This window comes from Prionailurus bengalensis, chromosome C1 (genome assembly GCF_016509475.1).
Source record: "Prionailurus bengalensis isolate Pbe53 chromosome C1, Fcat_Pben_1.1_paternal_pri, whole genome shotgun sequence".
Lineage (NCBI taxonomy): Eukaryota > Metazoa > Chordata > Mammalia > Carnivora > Felidae > Prionailurus > Prionailurus bengalensis.
In genome coordinates, this window is record NC_057345.1 from 24339871 (window position 1) to 24366870 (window position 27000).

The 27000-nt window shown below is 43.0% G+C and overlaps 1 protein-coding gene across 2 annotated transcripts in view; it reads left to right on the forward strand.

The window, feature by feature from the left end:
* The window catches only part of KPNA6 (karyopherin subunit alpha 6), a 65591-nt gene extending 39486 nt beyond the window's left edge, over positions 1-26105 (forward strand). For both annotated transcript variants that reach the window (XM_043574384.1, XM_043574383.1), the window contains exons 2-14: positions 10124-10257; positions 11150-11242; positions 11646-11745; positions 12605-12699; positions 13672-13803; positions 14986-15074; positions 15968-16067; positions 16385-16548; positions 16735-16813; positions 18447-18572; positions 18865-18992; positions 20028-20206; positions 20821-26105. In XM_043574384.1, coding sequence (XP_043430319.1) covers positions 10124-10257; positions 11150-11242; positions 11646-11745; positions 12605-12699; positions 13672-13803; positions 14986-15074; positions 15968-16067; positions 16385-16548; positions 16735-16813; positions 18447-18572; positions 18865-18992; positions 20028-20206; positions 20821-21008 — 1607 coding nt within the window. In that variant the 3' untranslated portion in view covers positions 21009-26105. The remainder of the gene's footprint in view (positions 1-10123; positions 10258-11149; positions 11243-11645; positions 11746-12604; positions 12700-13671; positions 13804-14985; positions 15075-15967; positions 16068-16384; positions 16549-16734; positions 16814-18446; positions 18573-18864; positions 18993-20027; positions 20207-20820) is intronic.
* Positions 26106-27000: the final 895 nt, after the last annotated feature.

Below are 27000 nucleotides of genomic sequence, written 5' to 3' on the forward strand. Positions count from 1 at the left end.
AGAGAGGATTAACAGGCAAAATTTGAATCTTTCAGAAGACTAAGATTAGTCAAATCTTATAAGATTTCTAAAGAATAAAAGAGGATACAAATAATATTAGAAATGAAAAAAAAAGAACTACAAGTAACTAAGGAAATTAAAAAGAACATTAACAACTTTATGCACACCATTGAAAAGACAAATTCCTAGAATAACATAACTTACTAAAAGTGACTCTAATAGGATGTCTGACTAGCCTTATAATCATGACATATATTAAATTAGCAGCAAAGACTGTTCTCACAATGAAAATGCCAGATCTAAGTGGTTTTACAGAGGAGTCTTGCCAATTTTTTTAAATTAATTAATTAAAATTTACATCCAAATGAGTTAGCATATAGTGCAACAATAATTTCAGGAGTAGGTTCCTTAAGGTCCCTTACCCATTTAGCCCATCCACCCCTCCCACAATCCCTCCAGTAACTCTCTGTTTGTTCTACATATTTAAAAGTCTCTTATGTTTTGTCCCCCTCCCTGTTTTTATATTAGTTTTGCTTCCCTTCCCTTATGTTCATCTGTTTTATATCTTAAAGTCCTCATATGAGTGAAGTCATATATTTGTCTTTCTCTGACTAATTTTGCTTAGCATAATACCCTCTAGTTCCATCCACATAGTTACAAATGGCAAGATTTCATTCTTCTTGATTGCTGAGTAATACTCCATTGTGTATACACACACACACCAAATCTTTATCCATTCATCCATCGATGGACATTTGGACTCTTTCCATACTTTGGCTATTGTCGATAGTGCTGCTATAAACATTGGGGTACATGTGCCCCTTCAAAGCAGCATACCTGTATCCCTTGTATAAATGCCTAGTAGTGTGGTTGCTGGGTCGTAGGGTAGTTCTATTTTTAATTTTTTGAGGAACCTCCATACTGTTTCCAGAGTGGCTGCACCAGTTTGCATCCCCACCAGCGATGCAAGAGATCCTTTTTCTCCACATCCTCGCCAACGTCTGTTGTTGCCTCACTTGTTCATGTTAGCGATTCTGACAGGCGTGAGGTGGTATCTCATTGTGGTTTTGATTTGCATTTCCCTGATGATGAGTGATGTTGAGCAGTTTTTCATGTGTCGGTTGGCCATCTAGATGTCTTCTTTGGAGAAGTGTCTATTCATGTCTTTTGCCCATTTCTTCACTGGATTGTTTGTTTTCTGAGTTTGATAAGTTCTTTATAGATTTTGGATACTAACCCTTTATCTGATATGTCATTTGCAAATATCTTCTCCAATTCTGTCGGTTGCCTTTTAGTTTTGCCGATTGTTTCCTTCACTGTGCAGAAGCTTTTTCTTTTGATGAGGTCCCAATAGTTCATTGTTGCTTTTGTTTCCCTTGCCTCCAGAGATGTGTTGAGTAAGAAATTGCTGTAGGAGTTTTGCCAAATTTTTAATAAATAAGCTATTTAACTCTTCATACTTCCAGAAAACAGGAAAAGAGGGGATACTTCTTTTGATAATTACACCAAAGAATAATATGAGAAGATCCTATACTTTTCTTTTGTCACTCATGAATAAGGATACAAAAATTCCAAATAATATTAAAACATAAACAGCAGTATATAAAAGGTATAATTTATCCTGACCAAGTGGGGCTTATCATGGGTAGTCTGTAGTCTGGGGCACCTGGGTGGCTCAATCTATTAAGTGCCTGACTTCAGTTCAGGTCATGATCTCAGGTTTATGGGTTCAAGCCCTGCATCAGGCTCTGCACTGACAATGCAGAGCTTGCTTGGGATTCTCTACCTCTCCCTCTTTCTCTCCCCTCCCCCACTAGTTCTTTTTCTCTCTCTCTCTCTCTCAAAAGGAAAGGAAATCTATAGTTTGGGGCACCTGGGTGGCTCAGTCAGTTAAGCGTCCAGCTCTTGATTTTGGCTCAGGTTATGATTTCACGGTTCATGAGATTGACCCCCATGTAGGGCTCCACAATGAGTGTGGAGCCTGCTTGGGATTCCCTCACTTCCACTGTTTCTGTCCCTTCCCCCTTTCTCTCTCTCAAAAAGAAAAATTTAAAAACCTTAAAAAAAAGAGAGAATCTTAGTTCAGTTCATTCATTATGCCTTTTAAAGAGAAAAACCATATATCATCTCAGTAGATGCAGAAAAATGATTGGATAATATTTAACAGTGGGGCTCAAACTCACAAACCATGAGATCATGACCTGAGCTGAAGTTGGACGCTTAACCGATGCAACTGAGCCACCCAGGCGCACCATTTGTGAAGAAAATTTTAAATCTATTGAGTAGCATTAACGAAAACAAACTAAGGGCTCCTGGGTGGCTCAGTCGTTTAAGCATCCGACTTCGGCTCAGGTCATGATCTCACGTTCATAGGTTTGAGCCCCACGTCGGGCTCTGTGCTGACAGCTCGGAGCCTGAAGCCTGCTTCCTGAGTCTGTGTCTCCCTCTCTCTCTGCCCTTCCCCAACTCATGCTCTGTCTCAAAAATAAATTAACATTTTAAAAAACATAATAGTAATAAAAAGGAAATCAAACCAAAAAAGGGAGGGTGAGGGAAAGACCCACATGACCTCATTTCATGAATATGGAATTTCAATACTGGTAACAGTAATTCTGATTTAAATCCCAATAACATTTGTTTAAGGTTTGGCAAGCTGATACAGATTTTCTGAAACTCAAAAAAGAGCCAGCCCACTTCTCAAGGTTTATGATTGGAGGACCAGCTCTACCAAATGAAGAGATTTGTTAAAATTTTATTTAAAAACTGGGATATTGGAGGGATAGAGCATGCGACTCTTGATCTCAGGGTTAAGCTCGATCTCCATGTTGGTCTAGAGATTACTTTAAAATAAAATCTGTTGGGGCGGCTGGGTGGCTCAGTTGGTTAAGCGTCTGACTTGAGCTCAGGTCATGATTTCATGGTTCGTGAGTTCGAGCCCCACATCAGGCTCTGTGCTGACAGCTCAGAGCCTGGAGCCTGCTTCGGATTCTGTGTCTCCCTCTCTGCCCTGACCCCACTCACACTCTGTCTTGCTCTCTCAAAAATAAATAAATGTTTAAATAAATAAATAAAATAAAATCTGTTAAGGGCCTCCTGGGTGGCTCAGTCAAGCATCGGACTCTTGATTTCAGCTCAGGTCATGATCTCGTGGTTCGTGAGTTCAAGCCCTGTGTCTGGCTCTGCGCTGACAGTGTGGAGCCTGCTTGGGATTCTCTCTCCCTCTCTGCCCTTTCTCTGCTGATGCTCTCTCTCAAAATAAATAAATAAACTTTAATTTTAAAAAATCTGTTTAGGGGCACCTGGGTGGCTCGGTCAGTTAAGCGTCCGACTTCAGCTCAGGTCATGATCTTGTGCTCTGTGGGTTCGAGCCCCGCGTCAGGCTCTGTGCTGGCAGCTCAGAGCCTGGAGCCTGCTTCCAATTCTGTGTCCCTCTCTCTCTGCCCTTCCCCCGTTCATGCTCTGTCTCTTTCTGTCTCAAAAATAAATAAACGTTAAAGAAAAAAAATCTGTTTAAAAAAATGTGATTGAAGCAAGATAGAAATTGACCAATAGTAGAGATTCTAACACTAAACTTGGTCACAGAGGGTGATTTTCTTGACGATAGGAGTGGCATAGTAAATCGTGCTAGGACAGTTGATTTTCCACATGGAAAAAAATGAAATTGAATCCCTATTTCATATATAGACATAGTTAAATTCATAGATGAAACATTTGCATGTAAAAGGCAAACTTTAAAACCTCTAGAAGACATAGAGGCAGGCACCTGGGTGGCTCTGTCATTTGAGCGTTCCACCTTGAGCTCAGGTCATGATCTCAGTGGTTTGTGGGTTCGAGCCCTGCATTGGACTCTTTGGGAGCCTGGAGCCTGCTTTGGATTCTGGGTCTTCCTCTCTCTCTGCCCCTCCCCCACTTATGCTCTGTCTCTCCGTGTCTCAAAAATAAATAAATTGGAAAAATAAAAATAATACCAAATAAATAAAATCTCTTGAAGACATAAGAAGCTATCTTTCTGACTTTGGGAGCAGTAAAGGATTTATTAAATAACAAAAAGCTAAGAATAAAAGAACATTTTTAACTACATTATAATGAAAAACTTCTTGTTAACTCCATAAGGTGAAAATCAAAAAAACTAAAAAGCTTCAAACTGCTGGAAGATATTTGAAGACACTTTATTTATTTATTTGTTTGTTTGTTTGTCATTTTGAAAGAGAGAGAGAGAAAACAAGTGGGGAGGGACAGAGAGAGAGGGAGACAGAATCCCAACCAGGCTCCACACTGTCAGCGCAGAGCCTGAATCAGGACTTGAACTCGTGAACCGTTGAGATCAGGACTTGAGCCAAAACCAAGAGTCGGACGCCTAACTGACTGAGCCACCCAGGTGCCCTGCTGGAAGATATATGTAACACACATAACCAACAAGTGATTAACAACTAGAATATCTAAAGAGCTACAAATTAATAGGAAAGGGGCTAATAATTCAATAGAAAAATATTCAAAATGCACAAATGGATTTTTTACAAAAGGAGAAACATAGCTAATAAACATGAAATCTTACCTCATTAGTAATCTGGGATATGCAAATCCTTATCTCAGTGAAAGAACTTACTATACAGAGTAGATTGGCAAAAGTGAAAATTCCAGGTAATAAGGTATAGATCAACAGAAGCCTGTTGTGTATTGCTAGGATAGTATAAATTGACATCACATAAAGATGTGGTTTATATATACAATGCAATACTGCTTGGCAGTGAGAAAGAATGAAATCCTGCCATTTGCAACATGTTTGGAACTGGAGGATGATATGCTAAGTGAAAGAAGTCAGTCAGAAAAAGATACATGTTTTCACTCATGTGGAACTGGAGAAACTTAGCAGAAGACCATCGGGGGAGGGGAAGGGAAAAATAGTTTCAAACAGAGAGTGAGGCCAACCATAAGAGACTCTTAAATACAAAGAAAAACTGAGGGTTGATGGGGGGGCGGGTAGGGGAGAGGAGAAAATGGGTGATGGGTATTGAGGGCACTTGCTGGGACAAGCACTGGGTGTTGTATGTAAGTGATGAATCATGGGAGTCTACCCCCAAAACCAAGAGCACTGTATGTTACCCAACTTGACAATAAATTATATTGAAAAATAAAGTGGCACCTGGGTGGCTCGGTTGAGTGTCCGACTTTGGTTCAGGTCATGATCTCACGGGTCTTGTATAGGGCTCTGTGCTGACAGCTCAGAGTCTAGAGCTGATTCTGCCGCAGATTCTGTGTCTCCTTCTCTCTCTGCCCCTTCCCTGCTTGTGCTCTGTCTCTCTCTCAAAACTAAGTAAACATTAAAAATATATATATATATATAAATTAAAATTTCTCTTAATGAAATGAAAAAAAATTTAAATGTTGGCATCACATGGTACTAGTTCGTCAAGTTTAACATTAACCTGCCTACAGCCCAGCAATTAATTCCTTAGAGTTCTCAAAGTGTGATCCGCACAATATTTCAGAGGACCTGGGAAGTGAAGATTAAAATGTTATCTGCCGATGACATGATATTATACATGGAAAATCCGATAGACTCCACCAGAAGTCTGCTAGAACTGATAACATGAATTTAGCAAAGTTGCAAGAGACAAAATCAATGTACAGAAATCAGTTGCATTCTTATGCACTAATAATGAAGCAACAGAAAGACCAATAAAGAAACTGATCCCATTCACAATTGCACCAAGAAGCATAAAATACCTAGGAATAAATCTAACCAAAGATGTACAAGATCTGTATGCTGAAAACTATAGAAAGCTTATGAAGGAAATTGAAGAAGACATAAAGAAATGGAAAAACATTCCGTGCTCATGGATTGGAAGAATAAATATTGTCAAAATGTCAATACTACCCAAAGCTATCTACACATTCAATGCAATCCCAATCAAAATTGCACCAGCATTCTTCTCAAAACTAGAACAAGCAATCCTAAAATTCATATGGAACCACAAAAGGCCCCGAATAGCCAAAGTTTGAAGTAGAAGACCAAAGCAGGAGGCATCACAATCCCAGACTTTAGCCTCTACTACAAAGCTGTCATCATCAAGACAGCATGGTATTGGCACAAAAACAGACACATAGACCAATGGAATAGAATAGAAACCCCAGAACTAGACCCACAAACGTATGGCCAACTCATCTTTGACAAAGCAGGAAAGACTATCCAATGGAAAAAAGACAGTCTCTTTAACAAATGGTGCTGGGAAAACTGGACAGCAACATGCAGAAGATTGAAACTAGACCACTTTCTGACACCATTCACAAAAATAAACTCAAAATGGATAAAGGACCTGAATGTGAGACAGGAAACCATCAAAACCCTAGAGGAGAAAGCAGGAAAAGACCTCTCTGACCTCAGCCGTAGCAATTTCTTACTTGACACATTCCCAAAGGCAAGGGAATTAAAAGCAAAAATGAACTACTGGGACCTTATGAAGATAAAAAGCTTCTGCACAGCAAAGGAAACAACCAACAAAACTAAAAGGCAACCAACGGAATGGGAAAAGATATTTGCAAATGACATATCGGACAAAGGATTAGTATCCAAAATCTATAAAGAGCTCACCAAACTCCACACCCGAAAAACAAATAATCCAGTGAAGAAATGGGCAGAAAACATGAATAGACACTTCTCTAAAGAAGACATCCAGATGGCCAACAGGCACATGAAAAGATGCTCAACATCGCTCCTCATCAGGGAAATACAAATCAAAACCACACTCAGATATCACCTCACGCCAGTCAGAGTGGCCAAAATGAACAAATCAGGAGACTATAGATGCTGGCGAGGATGTGGAGAAACGGGAACCCTCTTGCACTGTTGGTGGGAATGCAAATTGGTGCAGCCACTCTGGAAAACAGTGTGGAGGTTCCTCAAAAAATTAAAAATAGACCTACCCTATGACCCAGCAATAGCACTGTTAGGAATTTACCCAAGGAATACAGGAGTACTGATGCATAGCGGCACTTGTACCCCAATGTTTATAGCAGCACTCTCAACAATAGCCAAATTATGGAAAGAGCCTAAATGTCCATCAACTGATGAATGGATAAAGAAATTGTGGTTTATACACACAATGGAGTGCTACATGGCAATGAGAAAGAATGAAATATGGCCCTTTGTAGCAACATGGTTGGAACTGGAGAGTGTTATGTTAAGTGAAATAAGCCATACAGAGAAAGACAGATACCATATGGTTTCACTCTTATGTGGAGCCTGAGAAACTAACAGAAACCCATGGGAGGGGAAGGAAAAAAAAAAAAAAAAGAGATTAGAGTGGAAGAGAGCCAAAGCATAAGAGACTGTTAAAAACTGAGAACAAACTGAGGGTTGATGGGGGGTGGGAGGGAGGGGTGGGTGGGTGATGGGTATTGAGGAGGGCACCTTTTGGGATGAGCACTGGGTGTTGTATGGAAACCAATTTGACAATAAACTTCATATATTGAAAAAAAATAAAAATAAAAATAAAATGTTATCTGCCGATTCAAAATGGATCAAAGACTTAATTGGTAGAAACTGAAACTATAAAATTCCTAGAAGAAAACATGGGAAATAAGACCTTGGTTGTTGGCAATGATTTTTCAGATATGACACCAAAAAACACAACAAAAGCAGAAATAAACAAGGGGACTACATCAAACAAGAAAGCTTGAACCAAAATGAAAAGGCAACCTATAAGATGGGAGAAAATATTTGCAAACCATGTATCTGATAAGGAGTTAGTATCCAAAATATATAAGGAGCCCATACAACTCAGTAACAACAACAACAACAAAAAACCCAAGTACTCCAATTAAAAATGGGCAAAGGACCTGAATAGACGTTTTTCCAGAGCAGACATAGAATCGCCAACAGGTACATGAAAAAAGTGCTTAACATCACCAGTCATCGGGGAAATGCAAATCAAAACCACGGTGAGATACCACCTCACACCTGTTACGATGGCTATTATGAAAATAAATAGATTAATTAAATAACGAGCTAAGCGGCAAAGAAAGACAAATACAAATACATGTACATGTAGAATCTGAAAAGACCAAACTCCTAGAAACAGTAGATTGGTGGTTGCCAGGGTAGGGTTGGGGAAATGGATGAAGGTGGTCAACAGGTACAAACTTTGGTTGTAAGGTGAATAAGTGCTAGGGATCTAATGTATAGCTTGTGACTACAGTTAACAGCACTGTATTATATACTTTAAGGTTGCTAAGAGAAAAATAAAGGCTGCCTAGTATTCTGTTGGGGTGCTTGGGTGACTCAGTCAGTTAAGCATCCAATTCTTGATCTCAGGGTCATGAGTTCAAGCTTCATGTTAAGCTCTGTGCTGTGCATGAAGCCTACTTAGATAGGTAGACAGGTAGGTAGGTAGGTAGGTAGGTAGGTAGGTAGGTAGATGGTGGATAGAGCGAGTGCGTGCACGCGCATGCGTTCGTTGCTCCTTCGGTCAAGCATTTGACTCTTGATTTCAGCTCCAGTCATGATCTCCTTGTTCTTGAGATCTGAGCTGTCAGCCTGGAACCTGCACTGGATTCCCTCCCTCCCTCTCTGCCCCTCCTTTCCTCTCACTCTCTGGATAAATAAATAAACTTAAAAAAAAAAAAACAGGTTATAGATCACTTATATCTCTATAGCTGGAAAAAAGTTGTAAAGATGTTATTTGCTGTTTTTACTATTTTGACATTTGTACTGCAAAAGTAGTACAAAAGCAATGATGGGAAAAGTTCTGGTGTCTTAGCACAAATCAACACAGTGGCACCAAGGTGTACTAGTAGTCCGTATATTTGCCACTAGCTCACTCACTGTTGGAGAAAAAAATTGCTATGTCCTTGATGCAACAGGACGAATCCAACCTTTGAAAATGTGTCTGGAGGAAGATCGCCTGTGGTAATTAAGTTACTAGCTAAATTAGACGCTTTATAAATTGAAACTTTTTAAGGGGCGCCTGGGTGGCTCAGTCGGTTAAGCGTCCGACTTCAGCTCTGGTCACGATCTCGCGGTCCGTGAGTTCGAGCCCCGCATCGGGCTCTGGGCTGATGGCTCAGACCCTGGAGCCTGCTTCCGATTCTGTGTCTCCCTCTCTCTCTGACCCTCCCCCGTTCATGCTCTGTCTTTCGCTGTCTCAAAAATAAATAAACCTAAGAAAAAAAAATTAAAAAAAAAAAGAAACTGTTTTTAAGGAAAAAAGAGACAAACCGGAAAACAGACTTAACTTAGACAACAAACTGATGGTTACCAGAAAGGAAGTGATGGCAGGGGAATGGGTCAAATAGGTGAAAGGGACTAAGAGCACACTTACCTTGATGAGCACTAACTAGTGTATACAGTTGTTGAATCACTATATTGTACGCTGATATAACACTGTAATTAATAGAACGCTACTTGTTAACTATCCGAGAATTTTTTTTTAATTGCCGCTATTTTCATGTGACTGAATGACAGACTATTATTCAGACTTAGATATTGGGCAGATGTTTTCTCAACATGCATGCCATTCAGGATAGCATTTTCCTTTTGCCTGGAGTTGGGGTGGGGCTGGAGGAGCCTGTGATAGAATGAGACCCCACAAGTAGATTCAGGCATATTGGTAATGTTCTAGTTTAGATTTGGTGGTGGGTTTACAGATGTTCATTGTATTATTTTGCTTGGTAACATTATATTTCATCTCTTTGTTTTTATCAAATATTACAGAATAAATTAAAAAAAAATTTTAGTTTGAAAGATAGATGGTGGACGTTAAAGATAACAGTATCTCACTGAATTAGATGTTTTCAAGTTTATTGAGCAAGTCAAGTTTTCTCTGTTGTCATAGAGGGATCATAACTTGTGACCATTTACCATATGGCCTAGCATCGTTCTAATACTTCACAGTAGTATTAACCTATTTAATCCCTCCCACAACTCTCTGAAGTAGGAATAGTTATGTCCACGTTTTAAAGATGAGATGTCAGGTGTTAAGTTATTGAGATTATCAGCCCTCCTCGAGGAGCTTCAGTCCCCCTGAGTAGGGGGGGGTTGGGAGGCCGGGTGGAACCAAAGCCCAGTGAAAAGGAAATGCTGTCCTCTTAAGACCCTTTATATTTGTATCTTCTCTTTTTCTAGAGACCATGGCGAGCCCAGGGAAAGACAATTATCGAATGAAGAGCTATAAGAACAATGCCCTAAACCCTGAGGAAATGAGACGAAGAAGAGAGGAAGAGGGCATTCAGCTCCGGAAGCAGAAACGGGAACAACAAGTAGGTTAACCTGAATATGCTCAAACATACTGTTCAGGGAAATGATCCAGCTGCCATGGTTGGGCTGCTCCTTGCATTTATTCTTCCTTTCCCCTTGGGAAAACAGCTTAGCTCTGGGGCCACTCATCCAGCTTTCTTTATTGTAGAGAAGTGTTGGAAGCTTCGAAGAAAAGAACCAGTCCCTTACTCCTTTTCCACAATTTAGAACAACGTAGACATCATGTATGTCTTCTGTATAACATTCTAGTTCTAGCCCCTTGTTGCCTTCTCTCTTCTTCACCCCTATAGTCAGCATTAGGCCTGGCGCCTTAAGAGGTTCATCAGCTATTCTGGACTGCCTTACTTCTATGTCTTCAGTCCATTCTCTGGAAGTCTCCCTAGGACTGAGACAGTATGAATGCCTTATCAGCTATGCTCCACCGCACACCACCAACAGATTGGTGCCTTGCCCCGGTCTAGATGCTGTCACCTAACCTGCTTGTGCCCACCCTCTTGCTTTACTGTTACTCCTTTCCTTCAAAGCCTTTTATATCCATCACCTTTTATACAAAGGGCACAGAAATCTTTAAATGGTCTCTTAGGGGCACCTGGCTGGCTGGCTCAGTCGGTAGACCATATGACTCTAGATCTCAGAGTCATGAGTTCAAGCCCTGCTTTGGGCATAGAGCTTACTTTAAAAAAAAAGAGAATGTTCTCTAAAAAACTTCAAACAATTAGATATAAAACAGTCAAGTGCTTAGATATCTTTCCATGTCCATATATTAAGCTTGGCATTGTCTCAACTATCCTAGCATTTCCTTGGCAATTATTGACATAATTTAACATTGGATCATTCTTTGCTTTCTTTATTACAGTGAGTAGTTTTACCACTATATCTTTTCTTTACTTTCAGCTTTTTAAACGGAGAAATGTGGAGCTGATTAATGAAGAAGCCGCCATGTTTGACAGTCTCCTCATGGACTCCTATGTGAGCTCTACCACTGGGGTAAGGCCCTTACATGTGCTTCAGGCAGGCCTGGGAAGTACCAACGTGTACAGAACAGGCAGTTCACATCATCTAGTGGCTTTGGCAACAACCACGCTAAGCTCTTTCTTCCATGGGCCCTTTTGTAGCTGGTTGGCTTAAAGAATCAGTAGGGTTACATCTGTGATGGAGATACCTGAGAAAACATTTTAAGGGAAGCCCTTATTTGCCTCAGAGGTTAGGAATCATTCAAATATCCCAACTTGAAGCAGCCATGAATTAAACAAACACCTTCTCCTGAGCCTGCTGTTATGCCATCCTCTTGCCCTCAAGTCTTTAACAAGCAGGATGCCAAGCAGGGGTGTGTGCTCATATCTAGCTCTAGTGTTGGTTTGCCAAGTCTTAAATCTGTCTTATGTTCTAGGAGAGCGTGATCACACGAGAGATGGTGGAGATGCTCTTTTCTGATGATTCTGACCTACAGTTAGCAACCACACAGAAATTCCGGAAACTGCTCTCCAAAGGTACAAATCCTGGTCTTCCCCAGAAGGCCCTACGTGATTTAACCTTATGTTTCCTTTCACTGACCTCATTTGCTGTTCCCCTTCACTCGTTCTACTCTAGTCATACTGCTTTGGTGTTCCCAAACAAGCCAGGCACATTCTTACCTTTGTTCCCGCTGTTCCCTCTGTTCCCTCTGCCTGATATCCTCTGGTTGCAGATACCTGTGACAACTCCCCACTTGCATGATCATATTCTAGGTTCTCAACAAGCCTACCCTGATGCCCTGTATAAAAAAGCAGATCCCCTTCACTCTCAGCATTCTTAATCTTACCCTGCCCTACCTCTTTTTTTTTTTTTTCCCATGACACTTATTAATATAATAGAAAGTCTCTCCTCGTTAGGACATAAGCTCTGTAAGGGCAGAGACATTTGACTTTGTTCACTGTAGTGTTCTCGGTACCTAGAACTGGCACATAGTTTGTACTCAATAAAGATGTGATGTATGATAGGAAAAATACTTCTTGTCTCAGTAAATGAAGCAGTCCTGCTGAGAAAAGAATGCTCTTCTTAGACGGGAAATATTTAGACTAGGGTTGCCCATTTCTTGGGCTTTCTTTTCCTTAATTACTTGCTTGCTTAGTTTCAGGAAGCCAAAGGCAAGTATACCTAAATTAGGGATTGGTTTTCTCTTTAGCATCCTAACTAGATCACACAGTTCAAAAATGACCGACTATTGTGAAAACCACCTCACCAGAAAGGAGTTTGGAAATGATAAGAACGGTCAGGACTACCTAGGAAGGATGATAGACCGACCCCAGTGAATGCACCAGCCGAAATCTCTCCTGACTTTTCCTCTCTTTCCTTTCTCCCCTCTTCCAGAGCCTAGTCCTCCAATAGATGAAGTTATCAACACTCCAGGAGTGGTGGATCGGTTTGTAGAGTTTCTGAAGAGGAATGAGAATTGTACATTACAGGTGAGGACTGGTGTAGAGGGGTACCAGATGAAAGCCCCTTTTCCAAGAAATTGTAGTTGAGTGTTTCTATAGACGCATCTCTCGGGAAATAGACAAGTAATATGAGGAACTATTTATGAGATGCTTCAGAGGTCTTGGCCTCAGATAAGAGAGCCAAAACCTCTTCTCTAAAACAATCTCGAAGGACACCAGAATAGGACAGGCTGATTATTCAGTTATAAATCAAAGGTTCTGGGGTGCGTGGCAGGCTCAGTCGGTAGAGCATGTGACTCTTGATCTCAGCGTTGTTAGTTTACTTAAAATATATATCTACTTTTTTTTTTTTTTTTTAACATTTATTCATCTTTTGAGAGAGAGAGTTCAAGCAGGGGGTGGTCAGAGAGAGAGGGAGACACAGAATCTGAAGTAGGTTCCAGTCTCTGAGCTGTCAGAGCCTGACGTGGAGTTTGAACTCACAGACTGCGAGATCATGACCTAAGGCGAAGTCCGGACGCTTAACCGAGTGAGCCACCCAGACAGACACCCCAGTGATCTCGTACCTCTAATTACCTGTGTGACCTGAAGCAAATCATTTAGCTCCTCTGCGTCTCTCTTTTCAAAAATGAGTGATGAGTCAATGCATTAAAACTTAACCAGAAACTCAGCTGAAAGGGACTTTGAGTCACACGTGTCACTCTAATACTGGTTTCAGAAACGAAGAATGTGAATGAAGTTCAGGAAATCAACTTGCCAAAGGACTCGGGTGCTATGGTAGTGCAGAGCTAGACTTGGGACCATTGAAGCCCAGGTCCATTCTTCCCGTTGTGTCACATCACTGCCCATACTGTGTTTTGTCATTTAAAGGAGAAGAGGAAAAGGCTCAAGTTTTAGTGTTTTAGTCAGGGGCAAGAGGCCTACTGCTCTCAACCAGCTGGTAGGCATGGCTGCTCTGTCTGGAATGACCTCTCAGTCATGGCTTAATCTCACTTCCAGTTTGAAGCTGCCTGGGCTCTAACGAACATTGCCTCTGGAACCTCTCAGCAGACCAAGATTGTCATTGAAGCAGGGGCCGTCCCCATTTTTATAGAGCTGCTTAACTCAGACTTTGAGGATGTACAGGAACAGGTAATGCTCAAGTTTGGCTTAATTCTTGATAGTACATGTATCATAATAACAAATACATTTGGTCTTTGTCCCCGGTTCCTAAAAATTCCTAAACACCTTGGAATTTTCTGAGTGATAGGAGTGTCTTTTGCTATTTATAATGGAACACACCCAATGAGATGACTGGGTGGGGTTCCTAGACAGCCTCAAGATGAGGGGGTTGTCATCAGAATCCCCAACTCTTCCATCCCTCCACCCCACCTCCCCAGAGAGCTTCTGGGTTGGTGAACACATTGATGTGGTGCCCTGCAGAGGGCACAGAAGTTCTGCACCACCCTGACCTCTCACCCCATACCTTGCCCTATGCATCTCTTCCATTTAGCTCTTTCTGAGCTGTGTCCATTACAGTAAGCTAGTAGATGAAAGTAAAGTGTTTTCCTGAGTTCTGTGAATCATTCTAGTGAACTACTGAAACTGAAGAGGGCATTATGGGAACTTTTGCATTTATAACCAGTTGGTTAGTAGTATTATGACACCCAGGAATTGCGACTAGTGTTTAAAGTGGGGGTAGTATTGTGGGCCCGAGCCCTTAACCTGTGGGGTCTGCGCTAACTCTAAGCTTAATGTCAGAATTGAATTGCATTGTTGGACACAAAAATGATGTGGGAGAATTGATTGCTGGTGTAGGGGAAAAAACATAACATTTGGCATCAGAGGTAGGTAGTATTGGAAAAAAGACACCACAGTACCCATTTCTCACTACCTACACATCGTAGAGATAAAGACACAACTTGCATTTCTTCACTGGACTTTATTGATTGGATAGAAAATAGAAAGTGGTACCAAGGTTTTTTCCTTCATTACTACATATGGAGTAGATCCTATCAGGCTGCAAAAATGCAACTTTCCAATTACTCTCTTTTTCTGGAGAGTGGGCATAGGGAGGTCTTGGTTTGGCTTCTTTGGCTGCAGTACAGATGTCAGCCTATCTTTCCCACTAAGCCAAGAACTCCCAGAGGAAAGGCCGTCATAGAACAAGTGCTCAATAAGGATGTCAACAAGGAGGGTACCTGATCCTGTTCGGGATGTCTTGGACCTTGATACGGTTTTTGTCCTAGTTACTGATGGGTACTCACTCTGGTGTAAAATATTGACAGGAGTCACTAGAGTCTGTGAGTGACAGTTCCACCGTCCCCTTTTCAGGCAGTCTGGGCACTGGGAAACATAGCTGGAGACAGCTCCGTTTGCCGAGATTACGTCTTGAACTGTTCCATCCTTAATCCTTTGTTAACGTGAGTAATTATGATCATCTGCAGCTGGGGCATCTATAAGGCAGACACATGGCAGATCTTTTCGGGGCAGCTTACATTAAGATGTTAAGTAAATGCAAAAACACTAAAAGTATGCTCATTGCCAAGGTAAAAGATCGGTATCTTTTGAGAGTAAGAAGATTGTGCCACTGGTCTTTGCTGAGTACAGTCTTCTGTTTCCTGACTGTATGGCACTATAGATTCTAGTGTTGGTCATACCTACCTCATCATTGAGCCAGAAGAGAGAGAGGCAAGACTAGCTCATCTGGAAAAATCCAACCTTCTCTAAAGAATGCATTGATTTATCATTTTATGCATAGTTACATTGGAGAGCTCTGTTGTAAAGCACAGATCAAAGACCGCATGAAGGAGCATAGGAGTCCTTCTCCCGTCTGTCCCTCCCATACCCTCAAATAGAACTTCATCTAAACCAAAACAGATAGATAAACCGTTCTTCCGAGACCACAGCCCCGTAGACTACCACTATAACTCTTTCTTGGGCCCTTCACAGACCTTTAGCTTTTATTTCCAAGGAGAAATAAAAGTATTCCTTGTTTAGATCTCGTGGCCACGGTTAGAGGCACAGTATGTCCTACCTCAAAAGGTTTTCAGACCTACTCAAATTCCAGCCCTTTGTCCTTATTAGCTGTGGTCTTAACTAGCTACAGCTGGTCCTAATTCTCTGTGAAGATGTAGGTCAGGCCTCCTGGTCCAGACAAGCACAGTTAACTTAGGTCTCTGGGTTGGAAGACAAGGTGAGGCTGCAAAAATCTTAAGGGTCTGATTGGACTTGCTCCTGGGGTTCGTAGGTGACAGCCCTGTGCCAAGGGCATCATTGCTCAGGATCTGTCTTAAGACTTTGCTGTTTCCTTCAGACTCCTTACGAAGTCCACAAGACTGACAATGACACGGAATGCAGTATGGGCCCTGTCAAACCTCTGCCGAGGAAAGAACCCACCCCCCGAGTTTGCAAAGGTAAGAGAGCTTACCAGTTCCTGAGTGAAAGCAGTTTCCTTCATATGTAGGAATTTTGATATGGGAGTTTTCAAGTCTTTGGGTTACCCCTTAGAGTCTCAGTCCCTGGGAAACTAGAAGAGGCAATTGTCAGTGAAGTAGGTGATCTCATGCATCTTGGACAGCAAAGTCAGAAAGGTAGTTCTGATGGTATAATGTAGGAGAAATCTCTAGGGCTTAGAATTACTTGTAGAGGAAGGGACAGCCATGTTAGGGTTAGTGGTAGAGCTGATGTAGCCCTATCCCTCCATGAGTCTCTCTCACTCTGCTTCCAACAGGTCTCCCCTTGTTTGCCTGTGCTGTCTCGCCTACTCTTCAGCAGTGACTCAGACTTGCTGGCAGATGCTTGCTGGGCCCTTTCTTATCTGTCAGATGGCCCCAATGAAAAGATCCAGGCGGTCATAGACTCTGGAGTCTGCCGAAGATTGGTAGAGCTTCTAATGTGAGTGGTCTGATTAGAAAGTACAGATTCCCTAAGTTTCTCCCAGGCTCTAACTAAAGAACTGCAATAAGCATTCTGCTGCTCTCTGCAAAGATCTAGAGCCATGAGAGTGCTGCCAACCTTGGTGGTTGGCAGGCTGATAACTGTGTGCTGGCCCTCTACTGATCAGTTCTCCCTTCTCTGTAGGCACAATGATTACAAAGTGGCCTCTCCTGCCCTGAGAGCAGTTGGTAACATCGTCACTGGAGATGACATCCAAACCCAAGTAAGGAGGAAGAGAGCTATTTATAGACAAAATCCTTCCCTGATTGGGGGGGGGGGGGGGGGGCCAGAGTGGGCAGTGTGGTAAGGAGAGAAAGCATGGGCTTGAGTAAAAAATTCCAACTTTGACACTTCCTGTATGATTGTGGGCAAATTAGTTGCCTTCATTTCTTCTACAAGTTGGAAGCAAATCATCTTCCACTGGGAGCTTTTGAAGGAAAACTGAGTGGAGTAAACTGCCTTACTACCTGGGACGTTATAGGGTAATTCTCAAGTTTTGGAGTCCTGGTCCCCATGAGACACTAAAAGCTGCAGAACCTTATCCCTACTTCCTATACCTTTAGAATCCCATCTCATGTTAATAATACTTCCAGTGAGGGCACAGTAGGAACAGTCCTTTGTTCAAAGGCTAGAGACCAGAGTATTGTTTAAGTCTTGAGTTGGCATAATTTGGTAGGATTCTTGACAAATTCTTGAGTGATCTCACTCAAACCCACACTCACTACCTAGGTCATTCTTGTGTGTGTGTGTGTGTGTGTGTGTGTGTGTGCACGTGCGCGAGCGTGTGCATGTATGTGCGAACATTCATAACATAAATTGTACTGCTTTTACCATTAAGTGTACAGTTTAGTGGCAGAAAGTCCATTCACTTTGTTATTTGTCAACACCATCCATCCCCACAACTTTCCATCATTCCAAACTGGTTTTCTGTACCCATTTAATAATAACTCCCCATCCTCCCCACCCCTTCCTCAGCCCCTGGTAACCATCATAACACTTTTTATCTCTTAGGAGCCGATTGCTCTAGGTACCTTATATAAATGGAACTATATATAGTTGTCCTTTTGTGTCTACTTATTTCACTTAGCATAATGTCTTCCAGGTTCATCCGTATGTAGCATGTGTCATGCCTTCATTCCTTTTTAAGGCTGAATAGTAAGCAGTCCATTGTATGCATATATCCCATTTTGTTTATCCATTTGTCTGTTGATAGATTCCTGGGTCGTTTTCACCTTTTGGCTATTATGAATAATGCTATGTTGAACAATGTGTACAAAAGTATCTGAGTCCCTGCTTTCAGTCTTCTAGGTACATACCCAGAAGTGGCATTACGGGATCATATGCTAATTTTATGTTTAAGATTTTGAGGGACCACCATACCATTTTGCACACTAGCTGCACCATTTTATACCTCCAGTAGCTATATACTAGGTTCCAATTTCTCCACAACCTTACCAACACTTGTATTGTCTGGGTTTTTTTATAACAGCCATCTTGATAAGTGTGAAATGGTATCTTATTGCAGTTTTGATTTGCATTTCCCTAATGATTAGCGATGTTTGGTATCTTTTCATATGCTTATTGGCCATCTGTATTTCTTTAGAGAAATGTCTGTTCAAGCCCTTTGACCATTTTTTAATTGGGTTCTTCAGTTTTTTTGTGTTTAGTTGTTAAGAGTTCTTTATACATTATGGATATGAATCCTTATCAGATATTATTTGCATATATTTTCTCCTATTCTGTGACTTACCTCTTCACTCTGTTGATGGTATCTTTTGATGCACAAAAGTTTTTAATTTTGATTAAGTCCAGTTTACCTAATTTTTCTTTTATTGCCTGTGCTTTTGGTGTTCTAGGTCATTCTTAACTGTTCAGCCCTCCCTTGCCTCCTCCACTTGCTGAGCAGCCCCAAGGAGTCAATCCGGAAGGAAGCTTGCTGGACCATTTCAAATATCACTGCTGGCAACAGGGCTCAAATACAGGTACAAGCAGTGGAGGGGAGGGCAGGAGCAGATGGGAAGGCATGGGAACTTGAGCAGTTGTGGGTTATTTGCTTCCAGAAGAAAGAATTTGTTTCCCTTTAGAAATTGGGGCCAATATGTGCTATTAAAGATTCTTTCTAAGAAGCCAGGCTCCTCTGTAGCTTCTCTACGGGGAGAACAGAGGATTCCCAGGAAGAGGAAGATGTCTGAATCATAACTGATTTTGTAGGCTAGATTTGCTTACTCTTTTTGAAGTGACTTTCTCTCTATCCTGCTCCCCATCTTCTCTCAGGCTGTCATAGATGCAAATATCTTCCCTGTGTTGATCGAAATCCTTCAGAAAGCAGAGTTCCGTACAAGGAAAGAGGCAGCCTGGGCCATCACCAATGCCACATCAGGAGGAACCCCTGAGCAGATCAGGTATCACATTCATTTTTCATTGTCTTGAGTGGTATGTATACTGTCCTTCTTGGTTCATGGTCTGCAGTGACCGCTAAACTGCCTTTTCTGGAATAGATATGCCCCAGATCTAAACCAGCAGCTGGTTTAACTGGTAAGATGCTAGATTGGTACTGAAATTTGGAATAGATTGCTCTAAAGCATGAACTTCTTTTCCTTCCTAGAGAATAGAGACCTATAACACAGACATCCATTTCTCCTCCACTTCTTTCTCCAGAGAAATTTAAATCCATGTAATTCCCAATTATCCATATAAATGAAAGAGAACCAAACTGTGGCTCATTCACAACAGCTTCTTTGGGAAATCACTTTTGGGGATGACACTTGGGAGAAACAAATAGAAAGCCACTGTATGTGTGTGCGTTCTTTGATTCTGGTTTCCGTTATCAACATGAGTAAGGGTGATGGGAACTGGACAAGTGTTTTGCCCTCAGATTGTGGCCCAGGAAGAGAAGTAGGAATAGATTCAACATATTTAAAGCCTTAGGAGAAAGGGGATAGCCGTTGGTTAAGCTTTGAAGGACACAGGGTTGCAAAAGCCCTTTGGGACAGGAAAAAGCATAAGTAAAGGCACAAGAATCAGAAACTTGGAGATGTTTACACATTTGGAAGGTAGGGTCCTTGGAAGAGAATGACGGGAGGTGATGGGAGATGATGGGTAGGAACCTGATTGTTGAGGGTCTGTTTTGTCATGCCTGTAGAGCTTGGACTGAAAATTTTAAGCAGGGAAGCAATATGTTCAGAGTGGTAACATTACACTAAGGGGACATTAGAGATGAGAGGAATCTATGACAGCCTTCCCCATGGAAATGAACTAGACTTGGAGCATTGGGAGGACAGAGAGACTGACATAAAGGATAGGTGGTTGTGAAGGCTCAGCAAGAGGGGGTTGCTCAGAGTCCTGATGTGTGAGGGAGACCCACAGGCCCCACAGCACCTGCCTAGCACCTCCCTTGCACTTTGTTAATTTAGAACTTGCCCGGTCTCTGCCCTTAGGTACCTGGTCTCACTGGGCTGCATCAAACCCCTGTGTGACTTGCTGACTGTGATGGATTCGAAGATTGTGCAGGTGGCCCTCAATGGGTTGGAGAACATCCTTCGGCTTGGAGAGCAAGAGGGCAAGCGCAGTGGCTCAGGGGTCAACCCCTACTGTGGCCTCATCGAGGAAGCCTATGGTAGGTGCCCTCTCCCCAACCTCACCTCTGCCTTCAGTAGAGAAGTTCTAGGTCATGACCCAGGGACTGTGAGCCCCCAAAGTAGTATACATGTGAGGCTGTGGGATTTGGGGGGTCATCACTGAATGCAAAGTTCTATCCCATCATATCCTTCTCCCTCTGAGGAGCAGTAGATCAGTTCTGTTTTTTGATAGGTTCTGTCTAGTAAGTAGGTATGGCACAGATGCAAAAATAAAGCTCTAGAATTGATGAGAGAATCAGGCACTGGAAGGTATGCTTCCAGCTGAGTGTCTAGCAAGTTCCAGTAAGAGTGCTCATCTTACGACTTTAGAGAAACTAATGATTTGCCCAGGCCACACAGGTAGTTAAAAGCAGAATCAGGACTAGAACTTCTGGCTTATAGCTGACATTTTGGGCTTTTTCCTTTGGGGTTATGTAGTTTTAGGAAAAGGTCTTAATTCTCTTCTTTGGGGTCAAAGAGAGATCTGATCATATTACTTGTGTTGGTAAACATTAACATACCACAAGGAAGGAAAAACGGATAAATATTTCATGGCTCCGTGGAAGAGCAATCACAGTTCACTCTTGTCCCTCCTTCCTTTTTGCCACCATAGGCTTGGATAAAATTGAGTTTCTCCAGAGCCATGAGAACCAGGAGATCTACCAGAAGGCCTTCGACCTCATTGAGCACTACTTTGGTGTAGAAGATGATGACAGCAGCCTGGCCCCCCAAGTGGATGAGACACAACAGCAGTTCATCTTCCAGCAGCCTGAGGCCCCCATGGAGGGCTTCCAGCTATAATGTCTGCCTCCGGGGAGGGGAGGGGATGGGAAGCACCACCAACCAGCGGAAAAGCAGCCCTCTGGTGGGCGGGAAACCAGCCCCCCCATCATCAGCCACCATACACCTCTGCTGCCCTGGAAACTGTGCTCTTGACCTGCTCCGCCCCCTTCCCTGGAGGGAGCACCCTCTGGACAGACAGAACCATCTGAGGCTCACATTTGGGTTTTGTGACAAGAAGGGGACGTGTTGGGTTTTTCTTCCTTACACTATATTTTGGCTGCACATATGTCTTTAACCCAGGAGCCCCAGGGGTAGACAAAGGAGGACTGAGGTAATCAATTTTGCACCTTTTTTTAATTTTATTTTTTCTTTAGTGGTGACTTCCTTCCCTTTTATCTTCCTTCATCCTTCCCAGTTCTCTGCCCTGATCTGTGTAACTCTTATCTTGGGTACTTGAGCAGATGGAATGTTCCAGAGGTGGGGGGTGGGAGGGGAGGGGAGAAATCCAAAACAAAGTGTTCTTGCTCTGACAGAATATTAATCTTGTATGCTTGGATTGAGTTATTTAATTTTTTTTTTCTTTTGCACATTTTTCTTGTATTAAGATTGCTCTTTCCAAGAGCCATGAGTTCCTGGTTTTAGGAATCCCAGCTGCCAGCATGGTCTGGGACTAGAGGCTGAGGGGGAGGTCACCGTGAGACAAAGGCCCCTTCCTCTCTCTAACCCCTTTCCAGACCTCTTTAGTTTGGGAGATCTCCTTCCCTCTCCAGGGGCAAGTACACCAGTGGGAGGGGAGGGGAGGAGCACAGGCCTTCAGATGGGGCTTCCCATGTGTCGCTACTGATCCCATGTTTCCTACCCACCTTCCTATGGTGCGACCCAACTTCATTTGTTTACTTGAAAATTCCCCTCGGAGTTGAATGAACCTCTGAGGTAGCTGTATTTTCTCCTAAGCACGAGACAGGGGGCTGTGGGCCTTCCTCTCTCCTGAGGAGAAAGTCCTTGCTCTGGTGACCCATAAGTTGCAGAGGAGGCTGGAGTGAGAGCGTCATGTATTGGGATAGCCAGGGATCCCTGCCTTTGGCCTTTCTTCTTCCTCTTCCTCTTCCTCTTCCTCTTCCTCTTCCTCTTCCTCTTCCATAGTTGGATCATGTATATTTTACTTCCAAAGGAGAGAATGTCAAAAAGTTCTGTATTTTTTTATATTCTATATATTAGGTAGGTCAATCTTAATTGGTCTCAAGAGGAAGAACTGTCTGTAATTTCTAGAAGTAGGATACTGTGAGGAAGACCAAAAAGAGATGGGGAAGCTCCTTTGCTCAGGGAGCCTGAGCTTGGTCCTTTTCCTCTCTGCTTAGGTTCTGGGCCACCAACCTGGGACCAACCCTTAGCGCTGGAACCTTTACATAGCAGGTCAGCCTGATCTGATTGTCCCAGTACCTGAAGGGAGCAAGGATGGCCCCAGGGCCCAGTGAAGTCTACCACTCTAGTCCTTACTGCTAAGCGTCCTGCTTATATTAGGAAACCCAAAAAGCAGTCTGCCTTCTCAGATTCAGTCTCAAAGGCCCTGTCCACATAAGTTATCACACATGGCTGCTTCTCCAGTTATCACAGAACTTAGCAGCCTCTGGGCTTTTGTGAGAGTCACTGGTATCTTTCCTGTTTGGGAGTTCTTAGACCTGGTTTGGGTCTTGCCCTTCCTGGTGACAGTTATAATCCCAATGCCTTTTCTCTTTGAGGAAAGCTAGAGTGATGCTTCAGTGGCTTGCCTGCGCTTTGGTGGATTACAGGATAGTAGAGCCCAGTTGTTGGGGAGAAGGATGGAGAAAGCTGCTGGCTAAGTGGAGACCAGCTGCGGAGCTGTGGGCACAGTCGGGTCCCTGCACCAAGCTGTAGTTCCCCTTCCCCAGAGACTGTGCCACTCTTGCTCCTGTTCCCACATATCCCCCCCGGCTCAGGTTAAACCTATACCCCTCTGCTTACAGATCTAAAGTTTAGGTGCTCACTGTCGGCCATTGGTCTTGAATTTGCCCTCTCCTTCTAGTGTTGAGATCCAACTCCAGAACCATTTTCTAAGGAAGGTGGTTTGGGGCTTGTGGTTGTCACTAAAAAGTCACACCAATGCTGTTACACTTTAGTGAGTCAGATCTATTCTTCAGCTTAAGAATGACAACTACCAACCCACAAGTAGGCAAGGGGCAGGACCCTTGTCATTTAGCCAGCTGACTCCATCACAAAACTATTCTCCTACAGTTCAAAGAAAAGCCACCTGCCCCCCGCGCATGCCCCCCATCCTAATCCAAAGGGCAAAGCACTTTAGTAGGACCTATTTTATACATCTCAAGCAATAGTTGAGTCCCTGACATTGGGGCCAGATTTTTCTTGTGAGACATACACATCCTGCTTTTCCCAACTGCGCCTCTAAAATCTTACACTTTAGATCTGGGGCCTGTACCAGATGGAAGATTCTCTTGATCTTCTGGCTGCTGCTTAAAGCCAGTTTTCTCCAAGGACTTCAAAGGTGAAGTCTCCCAGGGCACAACATGAGGACAGATTTCTCATCAGATAAAGTGGCCTCTAGGAGCTTTCCTTTGTTGGTGTCTTCCTCAGACCATATTTTCCCATTATTTCCCTCTAACCTACCCTTTCAGCCAGCAGGTAAGATTCTTCCAGCCCACAGGGGCAGTAATACCACCTTCTCTGTCTCCTCCTCTCCTTTGGCCCTCTTGGGAAGCAAAACATTATTTCTGTAGCCCAGCCTTGACAGCCACTCTTTGTGGGCAGCCCCCACTTGGACTCTAGACCCTGGCCTTGGTGAAGTCGAAGGCCACTTTTTGGTGGATTTCTGAATGGATGTTGTAGGGATGAAGGGGCTCCCCAGCCTGTCGTAGGGAATAGCCTGAAAAGACATGTTTTTAGAATCTCCCTATGTTGGCACATGGCTGGTCTATCTATTTTAAGATCTCTGGTGGAAGTGGAGGTATCTAGGTGTGGATTAGAGGACAAGGAGCCGCCTTCTTAGCTCAAGTGTTCTAGTACTGTTTTGAACAGTGCCAGCTTTTCTTTATTGCCAGCCCCTCTGGTTATCCAACCCCCTATATCTTCTCTAGTACTAATAAAGTCTCTAATCTCAGAAACCTGCCTTCAGTTCTGAGCTATCCCCAGTGGCTAACTGCCTCACCTTGGTGTTGGCTACAGCCTTCCGGTAGAACCACATGGGTTCCACTTTCAGCTGGCCAGCCTAGTTACTTGGGGCATTGTGTACAAATGACCCTTCGGAGGAGCAGGCATTGATGACCTCAGCTTTCAGGAACCCTTGCTGTCTGCTCCCGCGCCACCCCCCCCCCCCCCTTACCTAGAACCCTTAGGCCTACTCCTACTCTTTGCCCTGGAAGCCACTTTCCCAGAGCCCTGTTTTTTGGAGCTAAACTGCACAGATTATAGCTGCTACTGTACTTGGTCAAGGAAGAGCAAAAGAAGGCTCTCAGGCACACTCTATTTCTCTCAAGCCACACCAGTTTAAAATGAAAACCGTCTTAGCAGAATGAACTGGATTTCCATTTTCTCATGTCTACTACCTGCCTTTCCTCTACATCGTAGAGTTACCCATTCTAGCAGACTAGAAGGGAAGGAGATGAACACCTAACAGTACTTACCCCTCTTCCCACAGTGTCCTTCTTTGGAGGCCTCAGCTCATTTGTTCTGGCCACATCTCCTCCCTGAGACTCATTCAGCTTGGTATCCATCATCTCTGACTCCTCAGTAGATTCATCTTGTGAGCTCAGATTCTGGAGTTTGAGTTGAAGGCAGGGAGCTGTAAGGAGAACAGGCTGGCTGGAGGCCTCAGGACTGTGTGTGCCTTTGTGCCTCCCTGGAAGAGGGAAGGGTGTGAGGCTCAGTGTGCTGAACCATAGGAAGTGTTCATAACCAGCAGCAACATCTTCCAGGTAGGACTATCCTAGAAGTGAGTGCGTGAGACTTGAGAATTTGCTCAGAGTAGGTTTCTTCCACAGCCGTTTAGGATTTCACATTGTAGACCAATCTTGTCCAGTATTTTTTGTTTTAACTTTTGAATTCTTTTGTTAAGCCAGCAAGCTGAGAATTTGGCCCTGCGGGGATCCATGTGGTAGACACTAGCTGCTCTTTGGCCAAGGCCTTCATAAATGATTCAGTCATCCCACTGTCTACCCCCTAGCCCCACCCCCACACTAAGACCACGATAAGGGAAGAATTTGAAGTCCATATCAATCAAGTCTGTGAATTAAAGCTGTTATTTTTCCTCTGAGATGGCATTTTGCATCAGGCCTGGGGTATGTGTAGAACCAAAACTAGGTGTGGGAGTCAGCATTAACTTTTGGGTTGGGCCCCGAGCACCCAGGAAAAGGTTTGTGTACTGTGTTACAAAGGTCTCCAGTGGGTCTGGGCCTACCGTGCTACTTCTGGGCCAGCCTGACTGCTGATGTTCACATTAGCACATACCTGTACGGCCAGACTTGCTCCCCTGTGTTGGTTAGATTTTCAGCCCTTGGGTTTGGGGAGAGAGAACTCTGCCATGCCTTGGGGGCAGTGAAGGAATTCAAAGCTCAGATCCAGAGACTGGCTGGGAACCTCCGACTCAGGATGTCTTTAATGAGTCCACCTCTACAAGAACTCTCAGGCCCTGGAGCTAGGTACTGTCTCTTTTAGCCAGCTTCTGTGGGAACTATCTGACTGAACCACTGAAGAAGCATGGGGGGTGGGAAGGCAGTATGAGGTCCCAGCCACCCAAGACAGACTGGATGTCCTTCAAAAACAGCTTGGATTCCCAGCTAAAGACCCTAGGAAGCTGAATCGAAACTTTTTCCTCACTGGTTTATTCTTTCCAAATTCATTTGCTTTTAGTTTTCCAAAAACTATAAACTCTGGCTGTTTTCCATGTTCTCAGGGCCCCTGGGTAGACAGACAAAGCTTGATGATTTCAGAGCAGACATAGGCCAAGAAGCCGTGGCATTGAGTGTGCTGAGTCCAGACAAATGATATTTATATACACATCCAAATTTGAAGAGAAAATGTATTTCTTTAGGTTTCAAACACTGTACTAGATATAAAGCAAAAATAAAAACCTGTTGCAAAGTTCTAAATTGTCTTCTTTGGAATGATCCTAAACTGGAGTTTTTGGAAGTGAATGAGGAAAGGGTGTTTAAACTTAGGGCCTAACAATGGAATTAGGATTGCAGCAGCTTACTCCTGCTACAAAGAATTTTTTTAAATCTGCTTTATTGAGATATAATTGGCATACAGTAAATGGTACATATTTAAAATGTACAACTTGATAAGTTTTGACATATGCACCCATGAAACCATCACAATCAAGACAGTGAACATATCCCATCACTTCCAGAATTCTCCACAAGCTCCTGTGGAATTCCTCCCCACCCAACCCCCAGCAACCACTGCTGTGTGTTCTGTCACAATACTTTAGTTTGCATTTTCTAGAGTTTATAGGATTTTGACATTTTATCAGCCCCACTCATAGCCCTTTGAGCCCTACTCACATTTAGATCAGTTCCAGGACAGAGATTACAAACAAGCAGCCAAAAAGCTGATTCAACCCAAAAGGAGGATTTTAATGTTTATTAATGTTTAATGTTTATTTAAACATTAATGTTTAATGTTTATTTTGAGGGAGAGGGAGGGAAAGAATCCCAAGCAGGCTCCACACTGTCAGCACAGAGCCCGATGCGGGGCTCGATCCCATGAACCGCGGGATTATGACCTGAGCCAAGATCAAAGAGACGCTTAACCGACTGAGCCATCCAGGGGCACCCCTTGCTAACATTTTTTTTTTTTTTAAAGATCTATCTTGAAAAATAAGCTGGCACTACTGGGTCTGAGTTTCTGCTTGTAAACAATCTGCAAGAGCTCTATTTTACCACAATCTCCACCATTCCAGTCTCCTTGACTGACTGGCAGGTATTAATATTGCCATTTTCTTTTACAGCAAAGGAGAAAATAACTTTCAACCCATGTT